Genomic DNA, 26,962 nt, shown 5'->3' with positions numbered 1-26,962 from the left:
TTGGTCTTCTTTATTAACGTGGTTTCATAATAATAATAATAATAATAATAATAATAAATAACTCGTAACAGTCTCTCAATTAATTACATGAGCAAGAGAAATCCAATAAAAACATATACAAGCATGTAAAGACAAAAATAAAATAAAAAATTCTCAAAATGCAAAGAATCAAAATCAAATTATCTATACAAATATCTAAAAACTAATAACCCAAAACACTTGCTTCACCTTTAATATAAAGAATTGTAATTTCATGAAATCAAAACAAAAAAGAACAATTATAGGCTAAGTAGGAAGACCATCAATCATTTTGGATGAAGCAAACTTTTGTTTTAGCAACACACGGTTTGCAAGGGATGCTAAGGTTTAAACAAATAAGCACTTTCTAAATTAAGGAACCAATTCACCTACATATGTTAGTAATGTTCTTGTTAAATAAGGATATCATTTCAAAAAGAAAATCTTAGAAAAGTATTATTCAATCCTTTCTTGCGATATTTATATCTTTTTTAGTGTATTTCTTTTCCTCAAGTCTCAAAATACTTTTTAAATAAAAGAAATACTAATTATAAATAATGCAAAAGTAAAAATCACATATGACAATTAAAGTATTTATAACCCACAGACAGTTAAAAAAATTCTAGATAAATCAAAATCATAAACAAATCCTATGTAATTAGATACATAATATTGATAAAATATAAATTATGTTAAATTGAAATCTTATTCAAGCTAAAATTGAAAGAAATTAAAAAATATATATTAATAATTTTAATAATTCAATTATCATCTGATTCATAAATTAAAGCTAACAACTATTATTTGCTTCAATCATCTTAATATATTTTACTTTCATTAAGTTAAAATTTACAAGATCTGACTCGAGTCGCGTACATGTATATAGTAATATTTTATTATTAAATTTTTTTTTTGCATATACAAAAACTTAAATCCAAAATTTTACTTAAACGATACTAAATCATTTATCACTCAGACTAACTTCTGTTACTAAACATAATAAATTTTTCATACAAAAAAAGGTGTGTTACTAATAAACAAAATAGTTTATTAAATTTTAGACTACCCATAATTCACTTATTTTAATTATTTAATGAATTTTTTTATGTTTCTAAAATTTTATATGTTATATTTAATGGCGCGCTATTAATAAGAGACGACCAGTGATTTAAAATCACCTATGCATTTCTATTAATAAAGTACAACATACTTATATTTCATTTAAGGATGTAAATATGTAATTCGTTTGATTAATTTAATTTTAAGAATTAAATATTTATAAATTAATTAAAATTATTTGATTTAATTTGGTTAAGTATGTACATTTTTACTGTAAAACTTAAACCAAATCAAGTTGATTTTAAATAGGATTAGTTTGGATTAGGTACTCAAGTCTCTTGTTTTATTTTAAAAATATTGTAAAAATGCCACCGAAAAATATTGTAAAAAAAAAACTAGAAAAACTGGAGGAAATGAGAAAATTTAACAAAAATAAAACAAAATTTATAAGTATATTCTTATTCAGTTATATATAAAGACATAAATCTTAATTAGTTTTACTTTTAAACAATAATACATAATATATAATATATTGTCAAGAGTATGGCTGGAACTTCTTATTTCATTTTTTCAAAAACAACTGGAGTCACAATGAGACACTACCAAGGTACTTACCAATTGAGTTTATATGTTTTGTTAGACATTTCTTTCTAATGAAAAATGTTAGATAGTAGAGATTCATTGTTTGTAATACTAATTAAAGGAACTAAACCAATATACAAATCTTGTATTTTTCTTGTCTTTTCTGAAATTTAATGTGATTGAAAAACATATGTAACATCCTTCTTCTTTTTTTTAAATAATTTCCTTAAAATAATATACGTCATTAAAATATCATTAAAAAATTGGTAATAATTTGTTTAATTTTGTAAAAATAGTACAATATGGAAATATTAATTAATAAATTTAATAAATTTATAACATTTTTCAAATTCAAATTTGTCCATCAATGAAATAAAATACATTAAAAGATTTATACATCTATTACATTTAATTTAATTACATCTGAACAGTTCATTTCCCACAATCTTTGACAAGTATGACCCTAGAACGGACCAACCATCTCTATCTCCTTTCTTTCATTATCTGAAAATATCAGTAAGGATTAGTATTTCCCGCTCCACTAAGTCTCTTTTATGATAAATTATCTTAAAAGAACTAAAGTTATTGCCTAATATCCTATTCAAATTCATTACCAATAGTGAACAACTCATATTAAAACTTATCATATCCAAGCACATGCAATAACGCAACCATCAATCAGAGCATGTACAATAATTCATTCGCTATACATATATTTTTATATTGACATGTATGTTATTATACATGTATCATATCATTTCAATTAATATGTCACAATAAATGTGTTCCAATCACATCCGTCTATGTATTACAACACACATATCATAACAACATAAATCGATATATTACGATACATATATTATAATCATACGATTTCTATACTATATCACATTCATTACACTTTCACATTCATTACACTTTCATATTCATTGTCCCTGGAATTCCTTGAGTACTTCATAGCATAGATAGCTGCTGGTTAGCCGCAGCAACACGGATACACACGTGTGCCGGCAAGGTCCCTTTTAGCAAAGGTATAGTCAGGGGTTTAGGTTAGGAAATGAGTGTGAGGTTTGTAGTGTCTTTTCTCTCTATTTTCATTAATTCTTGCGCAATCGTGGGAAGACATACACTACCCTCATTTCTTCTAGATTTCTCAATCGTCCCTGTCTTCCACACCCCCAGTGTATCTCTTTGATATCTATACTTATTCTATTTCTCTTACTCAATATTTCACATTTCAATATTCTTTCCATCAATCAGCAGATCATGATACGTGAGTTACGATTTATATAAATTCTTAGATCACAATATATATGATAATACACCCTTCAGTGGATTATAATTTATATCATAATCACCCTTTTCAAGTTACTTAGACTCACGTATCATAATCACGCGTCATATTCTTTCTCAGTCATATTCCCCTTACTCGTTAATATATTATATGCTTTCAAAATCAACCAACACTTCAATCATTCCTATGATTCTGCTCATATTGTATACATTTCAGCTATCAAATTATATCTATACTTATTGCATTATGACAATCCAACATATAAAGTTATCATACAATATCATATCATGCAATCAATACAATACATCAATCTTAGCATAGAGATTACCACACAATATCACACTATACAATCAGTATAATATGCCGAAAGTCGGACACCTTCGAACTCAACCTAACTCGTACAATCTCAATATAATCTTCTAACCTAAAGTTCATTATGTCTTTTATTACTTAACTCATATACATCTTAAGTAACCAAGTTCTAAAATCTCTTAATGCTACTCAAGCCCATTTTTTTCTCTAAAAATTTTGTTTTATTAGTTTAAAATAAACCAAGAACCTTTCTATATATCAAAATACATTTTCACAGTATGATTTCATAGAAATTATGAATTATTACTAAAATAGGTTACTCAGATTCTCCTAAGATCTTTGTATATGTATATAAAACTAAAGCCCAAGAATACTCCCCTTACCTGGTAACGGTTCCTCCAAACTAGTTCTCTGAGTGATCTACAGAGAGATTCTACAATATCCACAGAAAGATCTTTCAAAAGATAAGATTTTCTAAGTATTTCGAGGGAAAGATCTTAACATGAGAAGAGAACCGAAGAAAAGTAATAAAATAGAGATCTGAGCTTCAAGAAACTTACTTAGATTTGAGAAAAACGGATGTTTGAGCTCAAACCTAAAGGAGATTCAAAGTTATTGGAAGTTTTCTCTGATAAGGGAGAGGGAGAGAATGAAGAGGATGAAGAGAGATATGTGATTTGGTTGAAAATGGAGATTTTAGGGTGAGAGTTCTTTAAATATTTCTCAAACTCATGACTTTCTCGCTACAGCGAAAAAATCAGAACTTTTCTTCCTTTGCTGTCTGTCATTCTAGCTACAGCGAGAGAAGCATCATCGCTACAACAAGAGATTTTAGCTACAGCGAGAGGGCTTCAGAATGTTCCATTTTTACTACCTTATTCTCGCTACAACGAAATATCCTACAGTTTACATCAATTAAACACTTCTAATTTCAAATAACATGCACTAATAACTAACATTAATCGCAATAATAATAAATTACAAAATGAGGGTGTTATATCATAAATTAACTAAAAATTAAGAAAATCACAATAATTAAGAAAACAGCTAGAATTTAAAATTTTATAAAAAAAAACTATTACTTAATTTTCTATTATATCCTCCATTTAATAATTAATAGTTCCCTTATTTAGTATCTTCTATTAAATACACATTAATTATTATGAATAAATTTTCAAAAATTAAATAATTATTTACGTATTTTAAAAAATGATAATAAAAAAATTAACAACCATTCAAGAAAAAAAAAACAGTCGTCAATGTTAATATATGATTTTGGAGAGAATTTACGCGTTCAGGTGGAGGGTAATTCAAAATGTAACGTTAACATGATATCATTAAACATAATTTAAAATATAATTAAGCTTAAACATTGCCAACTAATATTTGAAAATTAAAAATAATACATTTTTGGTATTTTAAATAAATTCTGTCAAATCTGCGTTATATTTTAGTGATGATTAGATAAAATTTTGAAATATAAGACTTAATTTAATGTTTAAAAAATAAATATAAAAAATTAAAATTAAAAAAGCAAAATTGCACGTCCATTTAAAAGATAAGAACTAAAATTATAAGTAACCTAAAAAAAGTTTTAAAATATTTAATTAATTCATTTTTCTAAAATTTAGAGTAAAAAATTAAAATTTTGAATATTTTAGATAAAGAAAATTAATTAATACACTAAATTTGTATAATATTAAAAGTATAAAAAATGAATTAAAAAAATTTAAATCACATGAATTAAATCAAAAGGAAAAAATATAATGAAATAATTTTTTTATTATAAATTATAAAAGTATATTGTTATATTTAAAAATATTTGTTTTTTATTTCTAATTCGGTAATTTAAAACTTTTAAGCCATACATTTTTATATTTAAACAATAAATTAAAGCTTAAGATTATTGAGTATTCCCCCAGTTTATGTTCATAGATTACTTTTATTATTAAATTTGATATCTTTTGTAAAAGTCAATTTAATAACAATATATGTTAAACTCCATCTAGAATATAAAACAATTTACCCTAATTAAAAAATTGAAAAGCATTGATTAAATTGAATCATGATGACAGAAAGGAAGAACTGTGATCAAAAGAGTTGTTAATGTAAAAGTCAACAAGAGTAGCTAGTTGCTGCTAAAGCACTAGCACTACTAGACACTGATATGATTTTGATTCATCTTAGCCAATGATTGTTACTCACCCACGCTCGTCGAACCAGTACTATAGCCATTAGCCACACTCCAGTCTCCACTTTTTATTAATACTTATTTTATAAAATGATTGTTAAGGGGATAAATAAAAAATAGAACAAAGGTTTAGTTAGTATAAAACAAAACAAAACAAAACCAAACCAAGCCTGGGGTCATCTCGATTCGACGTCGTTTCACTCCCGAACCCCACCTTTCCCAGAATCACCATTCACCACCACCATCCCCACTTACTCCTCCTAATTCTTCTATTTTATTCAAACCTTTTCGCTCTCTCTCTCTCTTGTTTTTCTCTCTCTAACATGGAACAGCAGCAGCAGCGCCACGTCAGCACTAGCGGAGCTAGTAATCCTGTGCTCCGCTACCCAACCGTGCGCGCCACCTTCACCCTCCCCTTCGCGCGCCTAATCGCCGCCGACCGCCGCCGCCTTTTCCTCTCCGACTGCGCCGACCATCGATCGGACGACGAAGACGACGGCGACGGCGGAAACTGCGCGTACTCGCGGCCGGTGCTGGTTCTGGACATGGTGTGGAACCTGGCCTTCGTGGTGGTGGCCGCTGGCGTGCTTCTCTCCACGTTCCGTGAGCGACCTTCCACTCCTCTGAGACTCTGGCTCTGTGGCTACGCCTTCGAGTGCGTCGTACACATGGCTTTTGTGTACTACGATTATCGCACCTCAATTCGCGATTCCTTGTCTCACACTTCCTATAGGTTAGTAACTCTACCTCTGTTGTTACTATTTCAATTACTGTGTCAACTAACTGAAACAATTGATTAGTTGCAAACCTTTTTTTTATAAATTTTTGTGTATCATTTGTTTTTCTCCTGTGGAATTTTTAGTGTATTTCCTTGTTTATTTTTATGTTGATTTTTTATAATTTTTTTTATTTACAATTTTGTGTGTGTGGTTTTTGGTAGTCACACGTAATTGTTAAGGTTACTACTTGAATGCACAATCTATGGTCAAGTAATTTGGTTATATATGAATTGTGACGAGGAGTTTGGGATATTATGTGCCATTAGAAAGTTGATGGTGTTGGATTTGATGTAATGATGGCTCATTACTAGTGATGGATAAAGTAGAAATTAGAGTCTGCTGAATTTTGTGTCTAAGATAGAAAGTTTAGGGGCGTAATTATGCTAGTGAGGTATGGATTACAGTTATTATTACAATAGTAATTGCCTTCTAAAATTATTCATTGATTATTATAGTGTATTAGAAGGAGTTGAGTTTACATGAACTTACTCCCTTTTCAACTTTCGTTGTGTAAATGGGTCAAAAGGAAGGTGCGTTTTCTTACTTGAGGCTGCATCTGAATCAGATGCTGAGACATTATCACCTAATGGTGATGAACTAAATGTGTTCGAAGAAATGGGGATAGATCTTGCAGACTATCTTTTCCTTAGAATATCTTTACCCCGTTTACACCATCTCTAGAATAATAATGATCTTATGTTGTCATGTGTGCTTTCCTTTCTTGTCCTTTACATTGGAAGATAATTGAACTCTCATTTCAATTTATTCTGTATTGTTTTTAGCATTCTGAAGAAATTAGAGCCTATTAACACTCTGGCATCATCTGTTTGGTGGGTATTTGGATTTTATTGGATTGTTGTGGGTGGGCAAGCACTTTTAGAAGATTCTCCGCGTCTCTATTGGTAAGTGAGAACCTTAGTTTGGATTTTGTTTTCCTTTTCTCATTTTTTTGCCCCCGGCCTGGGGGGGGTTGGTTAGATAACAAATGTTATTATGTATGCCAAGAAAGCATAATTGAAGTAGTCAAAATTTTACATGTGGGTAACCTTTTGTCTCTATGTAAAATAACAATTCAAATTTTGGTAGAGTTGAGATGAAGTTATGCAAGATTCATCTTTTTTTTCCTTTTGGAAAATCATTATTATTTCTCATTTCTAAATTTCTCAAGCTGGCCTAATAATTTTCATTTGTCTTGCTTTTCCAACCTTGAAACTAGTTGATGAAATACCATATCCCTATTGCTTTAACTAAATAGCTCTACTATATGATTTGACCCTTGGTCAGGACTAGCAATTGTCATAATGTTTCAATTTTATATATAGTTCTTGCTCTGGAAATTTGGGGTTACCTTTTCCATCACATGACACATGCAAATCCTTTTGGAAAAGGCTCCTACTTTCTTGTCTGAGATGAATTTTGAACAAAAAGGTTGCTCTTGTGAGGTTTTGGTTAATATGACTATTTCAAACTAGACCTGTCCAAGCTGTAGCTCTATTTTATTGGGATTAGGCATTTTGTTGATCCTATTGATTCAGACTTCGTCTTTGTAAAACTGAAAAATGATAAGCCCCAGCCCAAATAAATAATGATATAATCTGTTAGTATTTAACTAATACACTACCTGCGTACTTCATCTTCTTACATAGTTCTTTACTGTTATGTTTTCTAACAATTTATTGGGTATATGGGATGCTCAACGATGTATTTATCACATTTTTTCAGGTTAACAGTGGTCTTTCTAGCATTTGACGTTTTTTTTATTATCTTCTGCATTGGGATGGCGTGTATAGTTTTCTTTGCTCTCTTCTGCATCATCCCAGTAATAGCATTAGCTTATGCTATGAGAATTAGAGAAGGTGCATCAGAAGAAGATATCAGGTTACTTCCAAAGTATAGGTTTAGTCAGTCAAATTTATTGGAGATGGTTAATGACAACAAGAAGCAACTTGTTAAAGCAAGAGTAGATTCATGCACCGGAAGCCATAGGAGTGAACTTTCTCTCCATCCAGATGATTCAGTGAGTACTGACTTTGTTCTCATATCTCCCATTCAGAAATTATTTGTTGGTTGCACCTTGTAACTGATTTCCTCGTCAAACTTCATTCCCTTTACTGCACAGTTATTTTTTATGTTAGTCTGATATTCTTGGTCTGATATATCATTCTTTAATTACTCCTTTTCATTGCCTGTCTTCTTTGTCCAGTGCATTTATCTTGTTCATGCATAAGTTTTTGAAAGGAAACCTGGAATTTGCTTTAAGTTTCCAAGCTCCAAAGTAGATTTCTCGAGGATTTTAAAGACATTCTGTCAAGGACCTTAAACAGTGACATGGAGGAAATCCCCCATCTGAAATGTGGAACTAAATTGTGCCAATGTGGAAAAACATTTACGCATTTCTGATGGGGGATTTCTTCCCTGTCACTGTTTAAGGTCCTTGACAAAATGTCTTGAAAATTTGATTTAGACGATGATGGGTAGATCTAGGGTTTCATGGAGGCAAGGGAAGTGGTTGTTGAGTGGATGGGTGGATGGATCTTAATGGAAATGTTCAATACGCAAATAAATGGAATGTATTGGACTTTATAATATATGGTTGAACTAGTTGGATAATGGGTTGAAGATCGTTTTGCACCCCAGAATGCATTAATCGATACACCCTCATTGTTACCCTTGATTCGACTCTAAATTTGCTTGTGTTCGTTGATTTAATATTCATATTCAGGAAGTATTATCCTGATTCATCTAGGTTTATTTCAAACTGCATTTTTTCCTCACATGAAGGAGAACAGGGTAGTGAAAATTGATGTGAACTTGTTGCGACCTGAAAATTGCTTAGCATATAATTGAAATAGATCATGAAAGTATGAAACTACTGAAAGATAATTGAACTGCTACTGATTATGTTATATAGGAATGCTGTATCTGCCTATGTCCATATGTTGATGGAGCAGAACTGTATCGCCTTCCCTGTACCCACCATTTTCATTGTGAATGCATCGGCCGTTGGCTTCGGACCAAAGCAACCTGCCCGCTCTGCAAATACAATATCCTTAGAGGCGATACATTGGTTTGACCCTTCTTCGAGATAAAGATTGTACAACTGTGAGGTGCATTATCACTCCAAACAAACATGACACTGGGAACCAGAACTTTGATAATCTGATGACTAGTGTTGGTGTATAGTAAGTAGAAAAGAAAATGAAGTGCTCCACCCTTTCTGCTTTGAAAGGGTTCTCTAGTCTTAGGATTTCAGTATCCATGAAGCTCTTGCATCTTTAGAGTAGAATGTTCTTAAGTTTATGATGGGGGATGTATATATTGTCGGTTTCCCCATAATTTGTACTTACGAGGGGATTTATGAAAACAATTTTTCTGTACAGAGATCATCTTTTCGTTGTGTACTTTCCCCACATCTACCATCAAATAAATTCGAGTATAAAGATGACAAAATTGCAGACTAATATAAAACGTGCTCTTATTCTAGCTTGCCAAAAAATGAAATAGTGAACTCAAAGTTTGGTTTTCCTTACTTTCACTTCAAAGATTTTGATGAATTAACAAGATGCTAAGTGAACTATTAATACTTTTATCGGCTGACAGAATTTATTCCTTCAACATGCACATATAGACTCTTTCAACATGAAAATAAAATATTCATTCCTAACTTTCTTCTGAGTGATACGACCGAATTTGGTCATTTCTTTACTTATTTCTAATATTTGAAATGCACATAAAATATTCATTCCGTTAACTTTCTTCTGAATGAGATGACTGGAATTTGGTCACTTCTTTACTGATTTCTTTTCATTATTTAAAATGCACATAAAATATTCCCAAGTAATATACAACAATGCAAAATGGGATCAATTGAGAAATCCAAATAATATAGAACAATACACCTATAAAAGTTATGGCGGCGTGTATTCCTAATCAAACCCCTCTTTCAATATTAGAACCAAAGGAACTGCACATAACATACTTTTTTATAATTTTTGCATCCATTTTTCACCTTTTATCGCTTTCTTTTTTCAATCACGTCACATCTCCTCTCTCTCATAAAATAGTGGCAATGATATATCGAAAACTTAGACCGTAAGTTGATGTTTGGAGTACTATTAGATGCTGTAATCAGGCATTTGACCGTGAACAAAGCCATGAATTTGGAGGATTAACAAAAGCAAAAACCAACTGTATGTTCTTCGTTCTGGGAGGCTCTGCCACATGATACTTCTTTCTACCGTTTGGTAACTGCAAAACTTTGAACCATAAACATAATCTTTCAGTTGACCCACAACAAGAAAAACATAAACTTTTCGAATCGCTTTGTGTGATCGAGCTATATCTGCCAGCCAAGAATGAAGAGGTCAAAATGCCACCATAACATTATACTTGTCCATCGGCCCAAATGAAAAGGATTTGCCTAATCAAAATGAGTTAACCAGAATTCGGCTCTGCTTAAATTCAATCCAAAATTTGGGTAAAGAAAACATGGATAATTACATGGCAAAAACAAGATACCGAGTTAATTATCCACACTGGCATTAGAAGACACGACTCATTACATTCCTCAACTTTCTTCTGCACTAAATGATAAAATTTGCTCCTTACCCTTTTTTCATTGCTTAACCAGCAAATAACGTGGACAACACATTGCCAAGCTTTCTAAACACTGCAAAATGCGATTAACTGAGGTGCATTTGACATTGGACCAATAAAAAAGGTTCCATTCTCATCTATTCTAAAAATAGAAGAAACATAGAACAGAACCCGTTTATCATGTCCTATCCCATTCTAACCTGAATATCCAAACGCAATAGCCATTTCATCTATATGACGACACGTGAATTTCAAATTAAAACCCTAATGCAACATGAGAACCAAATTGGGGACAGTTACATGAAGGAAACCAAGCATCCTTGATTGAAGTTGACAAAATTGTCCAATTACATAATACACTGTGGACGTAAAAACAACATATAACAATGAAAATAAAAGTAGAATCAACATTTTAAACCTGCAAAAAGAACATTAAAACTGTGATCATCATACATTCTTCAACTTCTTCATCTTTGAAGGTGGCCATCTACCCTTCTTCCTCAACCTCCGTTTCCGAAGAAGCCTTTTCCTCCGCAACCTTATCTTCTTCGCTAGCTTCATCCTCAGCCTCTGCTCTTCCCTCTCCTTCAGTTTTGACTCCAAAGGAAGCTTCTCAACCGGCACACTACCACCCCCCTCTTTCTCGCTCTCCGCCGGAGGAATTGGCTCCGACCCACCTACCTCCGGTGAACCCGCACCGCCGGAATCATCGCTGGCGGCTCCAACAAAGGCCGCTTTTTTCTTCCTTTTCACGAAAAAGGGTGTCGTGATTCGAAGTCCGTTGAAGGGCTTCAGGGGCACAGCGAGGTATAGTCTTGAAGCTGACATAGTTCGAGAAAATTTAGATGCGAATGACAACAAATGTAAAAATAGACAATGATGTTAAAAGTTAAGAATTGAGAGTGAAGGGTACTTACCAGAGGAGGTGGGAAGTGCGAAAATGGAGGAAGAAGGTGGGAGTGTGATGGAATTGAAGGAGAGAAGTGCCATTTTTTTGTTTTGTGAATTTTGACGTTGTTTGGGGGAGTGAAGAAAGAGGAATGGAACTAGATTTTTTGGATAAGCTACGCCATTTGATGCGTGTCCAGAGTCCTCACACCCACACCACAATATTAGTCTCTCTCTCTATCAACAAATACCCGTATACTCTTTTTTAAGACGAGTCATGATTCAAGATTAGGGAAAAGAAAGGTTTTTTTCCTTAACTAGGGTTAATTCAGTAACAATTTATCAAAATAGTGTTTATTTTGAATAATTTCTTGAATAGGGTAAAAAGTACACGTGGCACTAATATTGTTTAGTAAGGAGAGTAATATTGTATTATTTTTTAAAGACAGTATTATTTTTAGAAGAGATGATAATGCTATTAACATGTCTTATATAAAGATAACTCAAATATTTTTACACATGTTACACATTAAACATGTTCTATAACTTACGTAGATCAGATAAATTTTTCTATTATAAGTTGTTTCAGCTTATGGTATTTGACTTTAAATAACCTCTAATAATAGTGGATATTTCTACAAGAAACACTGAACTAAAGTTCTAAGAATTTCTTCTTTATATATGAAACTTTAGTTATATTATTGTTTTGCACAGTCAATTTTTTAGGAGTGGATGTGTATTTTCTCCTTATACAATATTATATAACACACTAGTAAAGTTGACATTCATCGAAGGTATCAAAATGTGGTAATATAATTGGGTTATATGTTTTTTTTTTTTATAAGCACAAGAGTTTCATTAATTAAGTACTAGGGGTGCTTAACCCAAATTTACAAGTATTAAGTACTATATACTAAGTCTCACAAATCAACCCAAAAACAAACAATCTCTCCTTGACCTAACCTTCTCCTATATAATAAGAAGGAAAATATGTTCTGAAGTAATAGCTCCATGTGATCATGCAGGAAAGAACAACTCCATGGTAAGGATGGGTTCAGAGCACCAAGTAAGGAATGAGAAGCAGATTGTTTTAGCATGAATTGTAAGAGCTTGTTATGTCTTCAATTTAATCATCTTCATTACTTTCAGGGCATCCAATTCACAATTAGAAAAAATAATTTCATTTCTATTTTTTCAAATACACCACAATGTCAAGCTCCAAATAACCAAAGTTACTTTCCACCGTTTCTTACTCGGTAGCAGCTCAGAAAAACCAATAGCGTTCTGTACTAAAGAAGAATATGAGCATATTGAACGATTCAACCAAGCTGAAATGTCCTCCCAAATAGACTATACAAAACTACAATCTATGAATAAATGTACAGTGTTTTCTACCTCTCTTTTACAAAAAAACATATCTATCATTCTCTAAAATATGATTTAGTCCCCTTCTAATAAGATTAGCTTTGGAGGGAAAAAAGTCATGGATCACCTGCTATATAAACACTTGGACTTTATGAGGAACCCAACAGCGTCATACTTTGTTCAAAATTGGGTTATATGTTGATTGGATCATCTCAGAATGGATGATAATATGTGTTAGGGTTTATCTAAGATTGTCCAAAATATTTGCCACAGTAAGTTTGGGTTGATGATGGCAATTTTAATTGCTTTATTACGACTATATATTTGACTTTAAATTAGTAACCACTAGAGATGATTCTCATTTAATATGAAATTCAAGATTTAAAATGGATGATTGAAGATAATAAAAGTCATATGTCAAAATTGTAGTTAATTTCAACTCTAACAGAGACTTTGATAGAAACTATATTTGTATTCATTATGTCATGAATAATATTAACTTCGATTGTAATACATGATTGACCATTTAATAGTTACGCTCCTTCATTTTCTCTTTTTTCTTCACCTTTACATATATGAAATTCCTTCCCCTTCGCGCTTTACTCACCTCCTCTCTCCTTCTTTGCTTTTGAACTTCTATGAAGATTAAGAAGTTATTTGTAACATTTTCAAATGTATGAAAAGAAATTATTTAAATTAATTTTATTTGTATATTTTCATATTTTGAATGAACAAAAAAAATTAGATTTTGAGAAAAATTTATCATTATTCCAATGCATTGGTTGATCAAGGGTATACTACAAAAAAGGTTAGCAAAAAATATGATTTTGTTATAATTATAAATTATAGTTATGTTTTTGTTTTTCTTTGTAAATTTTAATTTATTGTTATAGTTAGCCATTGTTAAATTTATAGTAATTGAAAGAATAATTATTAAATGTAATTACAAAATAATTATCATAATATGTTAAATTTAGAGTAATTGAAATAATAATTATTGAATATAATTATAAATTTTAAAAATTATTAATGATTATGAAGTTAAATTAATTAATTTGAAACTATTATTTAACTTTTAGGTAAATAGAAAATTATTGTAATAATTAAATCTTTAATTAATATTTGTCAATAAATTTGAAATATTAAAATATTCAATTTCTATGATTTTATCTTAATGATGTCTTGTTTAACTTAATTAATAATTACTAGTAAATAGAGTTTATAATTTGTGAAATATGTAATGATAATTATGTTAATATTTTATTAATTAAATGTTAATAGTTAGTAAATGTACAATTGAAATTGTTCAAATCTTAAATAATTTCCATAATTGAATTTCTTAAGATGAAATTTATTCGGTTAGGTAAATTCAAGTATTAGAGTTATTAATGTTTAATGTAAAAATTATTATAATTAAGAATTGTTAACGGTAACAAATTTATTGATTTTTCTTTTAATTTAGTCAAGATATTAATTTTTATTTGATTTAAATTGTGGACTTAGTTTGATTTGTCACACAACTTGATTAAGATGGCGAAGTGATTTAGATGGCGAAGAGGTAGGATCATAAATCCTAACTCAGATTGCATATTTTACTATAGTACTTATTTTCATTGTTAAGGTCAGTGATTATTTGTTCTCTAAGCTTCACAAACAATATAGTAATTAACATGAATTTTGCTCCTCTTAATACACTGTTGACGACCTCCAAAAAATTAGTAATTATGTGACTGTAACATTATTTATCACTTTTCCTTTCATCCGTTATCAATCCATGTCTAAATATCTAGCAATTCATTATAAAACTTGTTTAACTTAGCTTAAAAAATATAATTGCATTGTGTATATCTAATACTTCGAAAAAAGTTTCACAGTTAAAGATATAACAATAAAAAAATAATACATCTTCAAAGAATACACCTAATCTAATTACATTTTTCTTTAATTTCATATTTTTTTAATTTGTGATTGAAATTGCTTGCAGTGTGATAAATGAACTACACATGTACACATGATAGAAATTTAGAGGTTGCCACCTAATATATAAATTAGACACCTTTTATATTTTTATTTTGTTTAGTATCAAAAATAATCCTACCTTTTTAATCACATAAAGATGGAACATAGGCAAAAATCATCCTTATGCTTATAAAATTTATTCTTCAACAATTACAAATACTATTGGAAGCACACCATTATTTTCATTTTAAGTTATAACAATCAGCTATGTTTGTTGATATTTATCATACAAAAAAAGTATCATCTACCAATATTATAGGATTATGAAAACTAGATATTTTACAACATTGTTTTAAGGACCAAAATAACCGGTAAAACACTCTAAACTTCTAATTCACTTGATGACTTCTTACATAATTATTAGTCTCAATTTTATAAACAAAGTTAAAAGCATGTAATTATAAGTATTCTAACCATTTGAGCAATGTGGCATAAATTCATCCTAATCACCAAATACAATTATAATAGCTTTTTGTTTTGCCTTCTATGTTTTTTTGTATGATTATATGCAAATTATTCACTAATTTTGTCTTGAATTAATGAAATTGGCACCTATGATTCTTGTTTCACCATACCTACGTGTAATATAAAATATGTTTGAGACCATTACTCGTTAAATGTCTTGTAGATTAAATATAAATTTGCTCTATTTAAAATGACATACAAAGAATGCATGAGTAAATAAAGTTTGAATCTAGCTTTTAGTGGTCTTGAATGATCAAAGCATTTATATACATATATGTATCATCCTATTTCGTAATTTTTCACTTGTTTATATTTTTAGGCAATGTTGCTCTTACTCTCCAAAGACATGCACTATAATAATTTTAATACTTCACATGTATGGTTGCTTTTGACTCAATCACAAAAAAACTTTGATGTCTTCTCATTACATGTTTTATAGTCATTTTTACATTCTCTTTAAAGTCAAAGAGTTGGCCAACAATACATCACCTTGTATCCATGATTTGCGGTCATGCAACTTAAAAAAAATTCATTTCTTGATTCAAGTGTTCTCAACAATGTCAATATATTACGGAGTTATATTCTAAAATAGAGTTTCAATAACTAAAAAAATTAACTTATTCAAATGTCACAAATACTTAACAATCTTAAATAATACATGTTGATTGTTCTTCCATGTTGAGATTTGTTGTAATATCAAGAATATTCATCATGTGAATCAAAATTATCTTTCAAATTAGTATTGAAAGAAATGTCTAATGGGATTTTGCCTTCATCTTCATCATCATAATTATCTTCATCTTCAAATATTTTATTATAATTAGTTTAAATAAAATTTGTTAAATTGTTATGACCTAATATTAATATGTTTGATAATATTATATATATATATATATATATATATGAATATTATGAATGTATCTACTAATATATCTTCTTTCATTGTACACCATCGTTCTTACTAACATTTCTACGTAAAAGTAATAAATTTAACTCTAATAGTTATGATGTCTATATATAATTCAACTAAACTTATCTAATTTTATTGTTGACGTGTACTTTGATACAATCAATATTCTCATCATTACATATATCCAAAATTGTGTCTTATCCACCACTTAGTATATATCAAAATTCATGAAATCAATCTTAAATTTATGTAATCACTAAACAATTTAAATTTTGTATAAATCCTTCTTTTTAACATATATTAAGTAATATCACATTCTATCTTAATATTTTTTTCTCCCTTCAAAAGTAATACCTTTGTAAAACTATCATTCCAATATATTTAATCACAATTTCATTCATCATGCATTTAAAAAATAATAAATAATATTATCAATTAATTAATAATTATGCATTAATTTCCTTACTAATATTATACAAATAATTTAAATATATCAATTATATAATTTAACATATATTATAACTAAACTATATCATATCACATTTATTTTACACAGGTTTATTATATAAAATTTATTAAAAGATTTCCTACATACAACATTACTTAAATTATATTTATTATTAAAAAGATTATATTAACGCATAAAGTATTATAAATACAACTAAACAATATTAATTATTTAAAAAATTAATCCACAAATATTATAACAATTACAAAATCTACTACTATATTGCTAAAGGAATGGTAACCTAATTCACCATGAAAATTTTGGAACTCATTCTTTCATTTTTGTTTAATTGCAAGGATATATATACGCTTTGCTTTGGATAAAAGAATGCATCCCATCTTATTACATAGTAGACAAAAGACTTTTTCTTGTCACATGTCCAAATAAGAACGGGTATCGTATTTGTAGTGGCTGAAGAGTATTATCCCTCACCTCCGTGTGTGTGACAGACACCATGTCATCCTACAACAATATCATTGTTGCTACAAACAATACTATCTTTTTTTAAAAAATGTTATTGTCCATAATTAAGAGGATACTGGTGCCACGTGTCATTTTTCACCTTAGATAAAGAATATGTTCCAAATAAATCTTATTTTGATAGATATTTCCTAAATTAACCTTAATTAGTTAAGAAAAGAAAGCCGAACTCAATAAATTAGATTATCTTTTAAAACAATCAAAATAATGGATGTAAATTGTAAAACTTCTAAGTGGGGAGCAAACGACATTTTGTTTGATTGGTATGTAAAACAGTAAAATAACCAAATACTGTGAATTTGATTTATAAAATAATACATGAATAATAAAAGAGTAATGTATAGATTTTATTATTTTAATTTAAAAAGGTTAAGTTACTCTTTTAGGCACTTGTGTAAAAATATATTAAAAAAAATTTTATTTAAAAAATAAAAGAAATAAGTATTAGTTATTAATTAACGAAAATAAGCCTGATAGACAAGCAACTTAGTATCACTTAAACAAGATTTCAAGTTTGAATCCATATATATGCAAAAAAAATATTCAATGATAGACTCACCTATTACGTTCAAGTTCGTGACCTAAAATCCAAATTAAATTGAATAAAAAATTAAAAAAAGTATTGATCATTAAATTTTATCATAAACTTTTATATTAAAAAAGCATGCAACTTAAAAAAAAAATCGTGACTTTTCTAAATAATTATGCAATGTTAAAAAAATTGATATAAGATTTAGATTTATTTCTCACTTTTATATAAAAAAATATATTATCTTACTAAATAGATTCTCTTCTTTACACCCTATTGCATACATAAGCAATTTTTAGATCTCAATAATTACTAATATATAAATTAAAAATTAAGTGGTAAAGTAAATCAAATTACTCCTATAAATTAAAATCAGTTTTTATTTTTTTGTTTTTTTAACTTTCTCATAAAACTTTTTTAAATTTAAAGAGATAAATAATTTTTAATTTATAAAAAAATTTATTCATTTCTTATTCTTATTGTTTTTCTTATAAAGGACTTTTCTAATTATTTACCCGATTTGAGAAATTCATAATCTTTAATTATCAACATCAGGGGCAAATTTTTCTTCGTAAGACTAGGGCACAAAATTGAAAACTGAGTGATTGTAATAAATAGTAGCTTTGTGGGTTGTTAAACTTAAGCATTGTCTATAAATAAAATTCAGCGCAAGAGACAATGTATTGTATCTTTTATGCCTATCACAACGTTGCTGAATTTACATTTTTCTGAGCTGCATACGCCGTTTACTTAATATGATTGATACATCTGAACCATCAAGAGTCCCAAAATAAATACATCACCGGCCATTTCTCTAACGCCAATTTTCAAATGCACATAACAGAACTTCGGCGCACGCCGCCGGGGTGGGGGCATAAAGTTGTCCCAAAACACTGAACAAATAACGTTAACATCAAAATCGGCATGACGAAATTTCGAAGAAATTCTCATCATGGAAGCATGTGGCAGCGAAATAAGAGGGGGTATGTGCAACAAAACCCACTGCTCCAGCACTGCAGAATTAAGAAATAAAATACAAAACTTCAAATTGTTTGCTGTAAGAACTAATACCAAAATAGGACATTGTGTCCAGTCAAAACCCAATATTATCTACGAAGACTAATAGTTCAATCATTTTTTTTTTCTTTATAGCTTTAGAGCCTGATTCAATTATTCATCCATGTTCCTCAAATCTATTATAGATAGCATGCTTTAAAAAATAGATATAGAAATCGAGAAAGCAGTGAAACTCAAGGTAGTCTTACCACAGAAAGCAATGGTCCCTGCTTAAACTTCCCGTGAAATGAAAATGAGATTGGCTTGGGATCATCTCCCGGCCCTCTTATAAATCCACTAAAACATATATAATGGAAAAATAAATCATGTCAATTGATATATATTTTCAAAAATATTTGGCAAAGCATAGACAATTTTAGTGTTTAAGACAAATAAATTCAAATTTAAAAAAATTCAAAAATAATGGACACAAACAACAGAAGTCACTCCTGTAATTAGACCATTTTCAACCATGAACTCACATTAATGATGTAGATATGAGAGGAGTCCTTCTTGTATCATATATGGCGATCAGACCCTTGTATATATCATCTCCACCTTTAAAAGACACAGCCAATCGCTCTCCTGAATTATCCCATGCTATCTTTTCAATTCCCTGACTGAATGAATACAAGATAACCTATAACCAGTTTTTCCAGCATATAAAACACAAACCATATCTCTGGCAAATCCCAACTGTTCAACAAATTATTGAACTTTAAAACAAATTCATCTATACCTGCCTGTCAATGATAATATCTCTGGCAAATCAACAGGTAACAAATGTGCATCTGGAAAGTCAACAATGAGCAATAATCAACATATTACATTATTTTCAGGAAAAGAATTGAAAAAGCACAAATCATGAATGCTACAACCCCATATATTTATCCTAAAAATTGAATTGAGCCTAAAAATTCAAACAAAAACTCACAAGAATAACCATCTCAATTTCATTGCATGTTTCTGTTCAGTTAGCAGAACAAGATTATGTGCAAACTCCCAAATATCCTTGCAAAAAAGTTTCCTGCACCTTCCTTACCAGGCCCTTTTCAGCAGTAGAGCATGAACCAATTAAAACTTCCCTTCTTTGATTAAGAATAATACTTGATTGCAATAATTTTCAGTGTTTCACTCTTCTAATATATCATGGGTATGCCAAAAGTTATACAGAGTTTAATAATAAATCCACGTCTCTAATATCAACCCCCTCTAATCCAATCAACTTAATAGTTTCTGTTGATAAATATACGTGTTTTGCAAAGTTTTCTACTTGAGTATTTATTACTTGTAGTGCACCCAAAGCAGAGGAGCACGTGTTTTTACATGGTCAGTTTTTGGCATCGAGATTTTGGGTTTACAATCATATGCTGTATTTCGGAAATATATTTTAAATTCTTCCATCTGTCACTTTTTTCCTTTTCCATCCAACTCAAATTTCATTATGGTAAAAGAGCATTTCAGTACCATTCGCCATGATCTTTGCCACCAGTTCTTTCATGGTCTATGTTAACTATAAATAGACTATTTAGGCATCAGTGTTTCGTGTCACTCTCATTTAGACCATTTTAATAAACATTATATATCCCGCTCTCTCTCTCTTTTCCCTTTTCTATCTAGTTTCTATATTTCAATACCATATTTCCATTTTGCAGTATTAATATATCAAGATACAAAAACCATAAACGGATCATCACAAGATTTCTGAATGAAAAGGTCAGATACCTAATGAGGGAGGCTTTGATGCAAAGTGAACAGATCCCAAAGTTGATGATTCAGAAAAGGCAAGGAGTATCATACGCCCATCTGGATCCCATGTTGCACCCTTGATCACACATTGAAAGTAGAAAGCAGTTAAACAGATAAGTAATAGCATAATGTGATAGCCATCAGACCAGAAAAATTATAACAATGCCAATCACTTCAGACTACGATAGTATATTTCAATCAAATGTTAAGTTCCTCTATAATTGTATCTTATCTTTATAGAATCTTTATCATTGTATCTTATTCCTTTCTCTAATTAACTCCAGTCTCGTCAATAAGTTTCTTTTTTATATATTTTTCCTTTTAGAAAATCCAGAACATTTCCCATTGAGATTTCTGAGGAACATTTGTCTTATTGTTCTCTTGTTTAGAATTATAACACTAACATGAAAGGGAATCATACCTAATATTTTTCATAAACTTTTCATAGAGAACTATAACTTGCAGTAAAGTCATAACCATTCATTTCTTAATGATGACTTTTGAAGAATAAGTTTCTTCCCATTTCACTCTCATCAATAAACATTTGGGTTCAAAAATATTTTTTAAATCATGTTAAATGAGACATCTAAATACATCAAAAGGTTATTTTACATATAGCACAAACAAGAAGGATGTTGGACTGTAGAAAGCTAGGCCAGCAGAAGGGACTGTATCTGAGTGTTTATAGTATGGAACATGTATGCCTGATATGTCCATTTCAACCATGATTTAATCAAGAAGGAACTGTTACGATGGTTCATGATAAGGTTTTGGTAAGAACAAAGTCTAAAATAATGTCGCAGGGTGCAGGTTATAAGTCTTATGGAGTGTTCGGTTGGAGCAAGATGTACCCACCTTTATGGGTGTCTCTATGGCCCTGAACTGTTTTATGTATATAAAATTAGGTAGATGATCTGCTGATGATTGCTTTAAGGAAGTCTGTTATTCCTGATATGTCAAGTGAGTGGCCTGCCTAGTTGGATTCTTAGGGCTAAGTTGGTTTTCATATTTTGCTTTTATTTTCTATTTTCACCAATAATTACAAAAAATGTCATCCTGTTTTCACTTTAAACCATGTTTTCAAATATTTGCAGAAGAAATAAATTGAATATGAGGTGATATTTTCACAATTATTAGTAAAAACAGAAGACACAATATTATTGTACATTTCCCAATTCTGGGAATTTCTTATCTCCAACCTCAAGGGAGGAAATGGATTATTTGTAAAAAAAATAGTGGGTTATAAATTAATACGGTTTCCAACAGCAAATATGAAATAGAACAAAGAAAAGAGGAAGAGAATAACTGTGATTCTGTATTAATTACAATAAAGAACATACAGAAAGGAGAAAGACTCTTTACTGCCTAGAGCAGTGCTCCTAATAGAGAAACAAATATGTTTCCTCTACCCAAATGCAACAAAAACACAATGATCTCCCCTGATCACTCATGATTCCTATGTAACAGAAATATCTCTTATTTTCTCTCTCTCTCTCTCTCCTCTAACTGCCTTCCTCACATCTCTCATGCCACATCAGCTCCTCCTCTCTTCCTTTGTGAATATACTAACAGCTGCTTGAGATTAGATTTCCCTTCATGGGCCAAAGGTTCAACTGACCCACTTAGGAATGGGGCCTTATCATAAATCAAGAGGGTTAAGGTAATAAATAAATTAGAAGACATATTTGAAAATTAATTCTCTGGATACATTTTTCACTCCAAAAAGTGGATGATAATTTTAGCATCTTGTTGAAGGTTCTCTCCAGGTGGCTGACTTCCGGTGGAGTTTCTCACCTTTCTGTTGCAAGCTTGCAGCACCACAATGTAATTTGAAATTTGCACACTTCTTGTCACTTGCATTTTAAGTATGTTCTCAATCAGAATCTTTCTGCCTTAGTTGAGTTTATATCCTTGTATACAGATAGGAAGGTTTGGATTTTTTTATTCCACTAATTCATTCAAGAGCAACTAAATTTAGAGGTTTTGGCACTATTTAATATAAATAGCCATATTCTTTAATTTCTTTTTGCTGCAAGGAGGGCCAGAGGTGTTGGTAAGATAAGACATGGTTGCTAGATAAGTTTTTAATTAACCTGCTATAGAACACGATTTTTACCCAGCTTCTATGTTGGTCAGCTCGTGAGTTTATTTAAATAACTCCTTCGCTAGATATGAGGGGGAATTTAAGGGCTTTACATGATCTCTTTTATGTGTTGCTTCCTTTCAAGGATATCTAACTCTCCAACCATTGACTCTCTCCATAATAAATTCATTTCTTTTATTATGACAACAAAAACAATAGCTTTATCCCACTAAAACTCGCCTTCTTTTATTACAATAACAAAACTGCCCATTGCCCTAAGATAAAAAAGAGTATGTTTCTGGAAATGATCCAACATTTTAAGCACCTATTGAATAATATTAACACTGCATACAATTGAAGATGATTCTTTTTACGGTATCAACATACTGTCGAATATAACAACACACAGATGAAGGTTAAGAACTGAAATGTCATATTACTGTAAAGAGCTCATTACTCATTATAGAGCACCAAAACAAGAACATACCTTGACGAAACCACTAGTTGATGACCATTGTTCTGATGTCCACGTGTTTGTCTCCCAAAGATAAAATGTTCCATCACTGTAAGAGAACATAAAAACGAAGCTGTGAATCATATGCGATTCATGTTCAACAATAAATTCATACTTAGCATTCTGCATTACAATTTTGAAGAAAAAAAGTAATCTCCAGTGGGTGACCACTTCAGCATTGATATGCCTCCTAATCCCCGTCGAATGGGTGTTCCAACACCTACAGATGATACGGAAAATAACCAAAATTCAGAATGCAGAAACAGAGGTTTGTACTCTATTATTTTATCATGATGGAAATCTAAATATAGACACAGTTCTCACCCTTCCATGCGTTAAACTCAATGCTAACGACTCAGAATCAATACATTTATCAACCTAGCATAACTAGTGAAACTGAACTTTGATCAATTCTTTTTTATAAAAAAGTTAGAGGGAGGTTGCCTCATTCTAATACCAGGCATGCCATAAGCCACAATGAGGGTTTAAATTGGTACTTAAAGTTACACATGACCTATGAATGAATTACAACAACTAGGAATCAAGCCAAAGAACTGACTCAATATAATTCAAGCTTACCATTCAAGCCAATCTCCGATTACAATTTTGATCAATTTATTAAAAATACTCCTTTAAAAGTTCAAAACTTTAATTTTTGCATGCTTAACGTTCAAAGAACAAAATAATGCAATCCAGCTGTCAATGTTTACAAAGAGCTACCATGGTACATGTAAGGATTAAAGACTAGTAGTATATCTAAGAATTTACAAATAACAATATGTTTGAGTAAACACAATTCATCATTTTCTCTTGAGAATGCATATTCATCCATGCATTACTCCATCATGATAAGACACCAACCTATAACACATATAAAATTATTTTTGCCTTTTTGGAATCCCAAACTTGTATCAATTACATCATCTGGTCAAAGTGTCAAAAAAGTAAATTAAAAACTAAGTTTGCTCTAGTAGATGCCAGGTCACAAGTCAAACAAGTAAATTAAAAACTATTAAGTGTGAAAGGATATATTTCTCTGTATTCATTTGCTGAAACAAACTTAGTTAATGGTCCACTAGGTCCTATCTTCAGTAAAGTGATGTTGATATCATTAGTCTAGGTTGTAAACATATGCAGTTTAGGGCATGTTGTATCCCCTAAAAATTGAGGAAGAACAATTGAGGCAGAAAAAGAAGAATTTACAGTGCGTTTTAAGAGTATTCAGCATACTAGTAACATCACCAAACACAAAGGATGTTTCAAAGTACAGTGAAAACAACTTAGGGAGGCAAAGATCTTTATCGTACCTTGAGCAACATCCCACACAGTGAATGAGGAACTTTCATATGAAGCAGAAGCTAAGTATGTGAAAATGGGTTAAGAAAAGAATAGTTAAGTACAAGCAATTTAAAAACAAAAAAAAAAATCCTCTTTCAAATTGCCCAGAAATAAACTACTAAAGTCCTACTGAGTTATACAGTTCTATAGACATCTAAACACTATGAAATTTTACATAAAAAACTAATTAAGCTCATCAAACTCAAAGTTGAAGTAATATTACAGACAATAAATTTGCCTCAGAAAACTTCACCTACTTCAATAAATAGCTACTTAAAAATCCATATTTTTATATTCATAAAAATTTAAAAAAAAAAACTACAAAGTTTAAAGAAAATTAATATCATATCCACATCAACCAACACTAGCCACAAATTCTTGATCTCATAATAGAAAACGGGAAAGGGGGGGGGGTTATACTGTCCCATTCATGACACAAGTAATCAAAAACATCAGAAGTGAAAAACATAATGCAACATTTTTAAATTGCCATCGTTGCCACAATTTTACTGAGTCCACTGAAATTTATGTATTAAACTCACCAAGTTGGTAACCATGGTTAATATTTTGTGTGTCTAGTGCCTACCGTGGAAAAAGAGTTACAATCATACAGTAGCATCCCTTGTAAATGAAAGAATCAGAACGACAATATACATATCAGGGAACCATGTAGCAAAACCCAAAAAAGACATTTTGACATTTTTGAGGATATCTTCCATCTGGACTCCAAGTGAGAGCACTAACATGCTCATCATATTGACTACGAAGAAAATCAACCAGGATATACCGATTCCCTGAGCCTCTAGATAAACTTCCCAAAAAGAATGCAACACCAGATCTAACAGATGCTGCATTTCCAGGATAAGAAGCAGCCCATATGCAAATCCCACTCCTGCAGCAGTAAACCCAATTCCAGTAAACAAAAAAGCACATTGTTAACCAATTGACGCTGCATCCACCATAACAACCATGCACAAAGACAGAACCTCACTTGCAACCGACAGCAAGCATCCTCCCACCATTGGGCCTCCATTCAAGCACTCTAACATCTCTCTGCGACTCGTTGGTCAAAATAATCGGATCTTTCCCCTCTATTTATAATGCCACAAAATCAACATACATTAAACACCACCCTTTATCTTAACACAACAACAATAATAACAATAACTAAAACAAGTTGCCAATAATCACAACAACTTAAGTACCAGCAGAGTCTTGGTAATCACGAACTAAAACTTGGGTGGGGCCAGATATAAAAGCAAATATATGCTTATTAGGATGCCAGCTTACACCTTGAAGATCAACCTCAGGCAACAAATGCACCTACACATTCCATAACAATTAAATAACAACACACGCATTAAAGCACACTATGTATCAAGCACTGAGATCAATTAGGTATAGCATAAGCACACATCGTTAGGGTAAAAGAGTGGTCTGAGACACTGATTTATAAGCCCTTGCACGAGTGCCACGGGGCCTTTCCTCTGAACGGTTTCTCCGGCGGTCGTTGTCGTTGCTTCCGATTCGGAAGCATCGTTCTCGAGAGGCTGAAACGGCACGGGACTGAACACAAATCCCTAATACAAGAAATGCATAAGAAATTGAAATGGGAAGTAGAAAATGGTAAAATTAGGAAAATGTGTTTAATTACAATAATTTTTCCGTAGACTTGGTTGGCTCGATCGTCGGTGAGGGCGTCGACGGTGACTGCAGATTTGGAGAGAGAGAAACAAAGTTAGAGAAACGAAGCTGCACGAAGAGATGGAATAAGAAAGAGAATGACAGTTACTAAGCTCGCGGTTGACTTCGCAGAGAGTGAGTGAACGAGGAGGAGGGAAGGAAGCCATGTTTTCCTGTTTAGAGTTGAGAGTGTAGGGTTTTAGGTTTAGCTATGTTGCCTTCCTTCCGATAAAAGTTTTTATTCTTTTTCCCGCTTTTTCTTCTTCTATTTGCACCAAAACGGATTAACACACTGCATTCAACTCCAATTGATTAATAGAGCACAAAAATATAAGTTCGGAGTGAGTAAACTATAATCCTCTCTAAATGTTTTTTCATAATCTCTTCTTAAAAATTGTCAACCTATAAATGCACAATTAGTTTGTTAACCCGTATAATTTACATGTACTTTATTATTTTTTATATTAAAAGCAATGTTATTATAATATAGGTATTAAACAAAAGTTTATTTCATTTTAATATAAAATAAACTATCACCCCTATT

General features: G+C 30.8%; 3 protein-coding genes across 3 annotated transcripts; 1 reads left to right on the top strand and 2 right to left on the bottom strand.

Annotated features, from left to right (window-relative positions):
* The first annotated feature begins 5,680 nt into the window (after positions 1-5,680).
* LOC113863162 (E3 ubiquitin-protein ligase At1g12760-like) lies at positions 5,681-9,687 on the top strand. Its single transcript, XM_027496623.1, has 4 exons — positions 5,681-6,189; positions 7,018-7,137; positions 7,958-8,252; positions 9,147-9,687. The coding sequence occupies exons 1-4, from the start codon at positions 5,780-5,782 to the stop codon at positions 9,306-9,308; spliced, it is 987 nt and encodes a 328-aa protein (XP_027352424.1). The 5' UTR covers positions 5,681-5,779; the 3' UTR covers positions 9,309-9,687.
* A 402-nt stretch (positions 9,688-10,089) lies between these two features.
* On the bottom strand, positions 10,090-11,952 carry LOC113863185 (50S ribosomal protein 5, chloroplastic). Its single transcript, XM_027496659.1, has 2 exons — positions 11,749-11,952; positions 10,090-11,652 (listed from the first exon to the last, which is right to left on the bottom strand). Exons 1-2 carry the CDS (start codon positions 11,819-11,821, stop codon positions 11,279-11,281), a joined length of 447 nt encoding a protein of 148 aa, XP_027352460.1. The 5' UTR covers positions 11,822-11,952; the 3' UTR covers positions 10,090-11,278.
* A 6,637-nt stretch (positions 11,953-18,589) lies between these two features.
* Positions 18,590-26,675, bottom strand: LOC113863271 (aladin). Its single transcript, XM_027496796.1, has 14 exons — positions 26,528-26,675; positions 26,390-26,445; positions 26,151-26,315; positions 25,941-26,058; positions 25,727-25,826; positions 25,448-25,627; positions 24,705-24,763; positions 23,530-23,617; positions 23,371-23,446; positions 20,777-20,876; positions 19,791-19,842; positions 19,534-19,671; positions 19,261-19,348; positions 18,590-19,008 (listed from the first exon to the last, which is right to left on the bottom strand). The coding sequence occupies exons 1-14, from the start codon at positions 26,583-26,585 to the stop codon at positions 18,946-18,948; spliced, it is 1,341 nt and encodes a 446-aa protein (XP_027352597.1). The 5' UTR covers positions 26,586-26,675; the 3' UTR covers positions 18,590-18,945.
* Positions 26,676-26,962: the final 287 nt, after the last annotated feature.

This window comes from Abrus precatorius, unplaced genomic scaffold, assembly GCF_003935025.1.
Source record: "Abrus precatorius isolate BTA unplaced genomic scaffold, Abrus_2018 Scaffold3, whole genome shotgun sequence".
Taxonomy (NCBI): domain Eukaryota; kingdom Viridiplantae; phylum Streptophyta; class Magnoliopsida; order Fabales; family Fabaceae; genus Abrus; species Abrus precatorius.
Note: the sequence above shows the minus strand (reverse complement) of the source record. Positions and strands in the feature narration are given on the sequence as shown.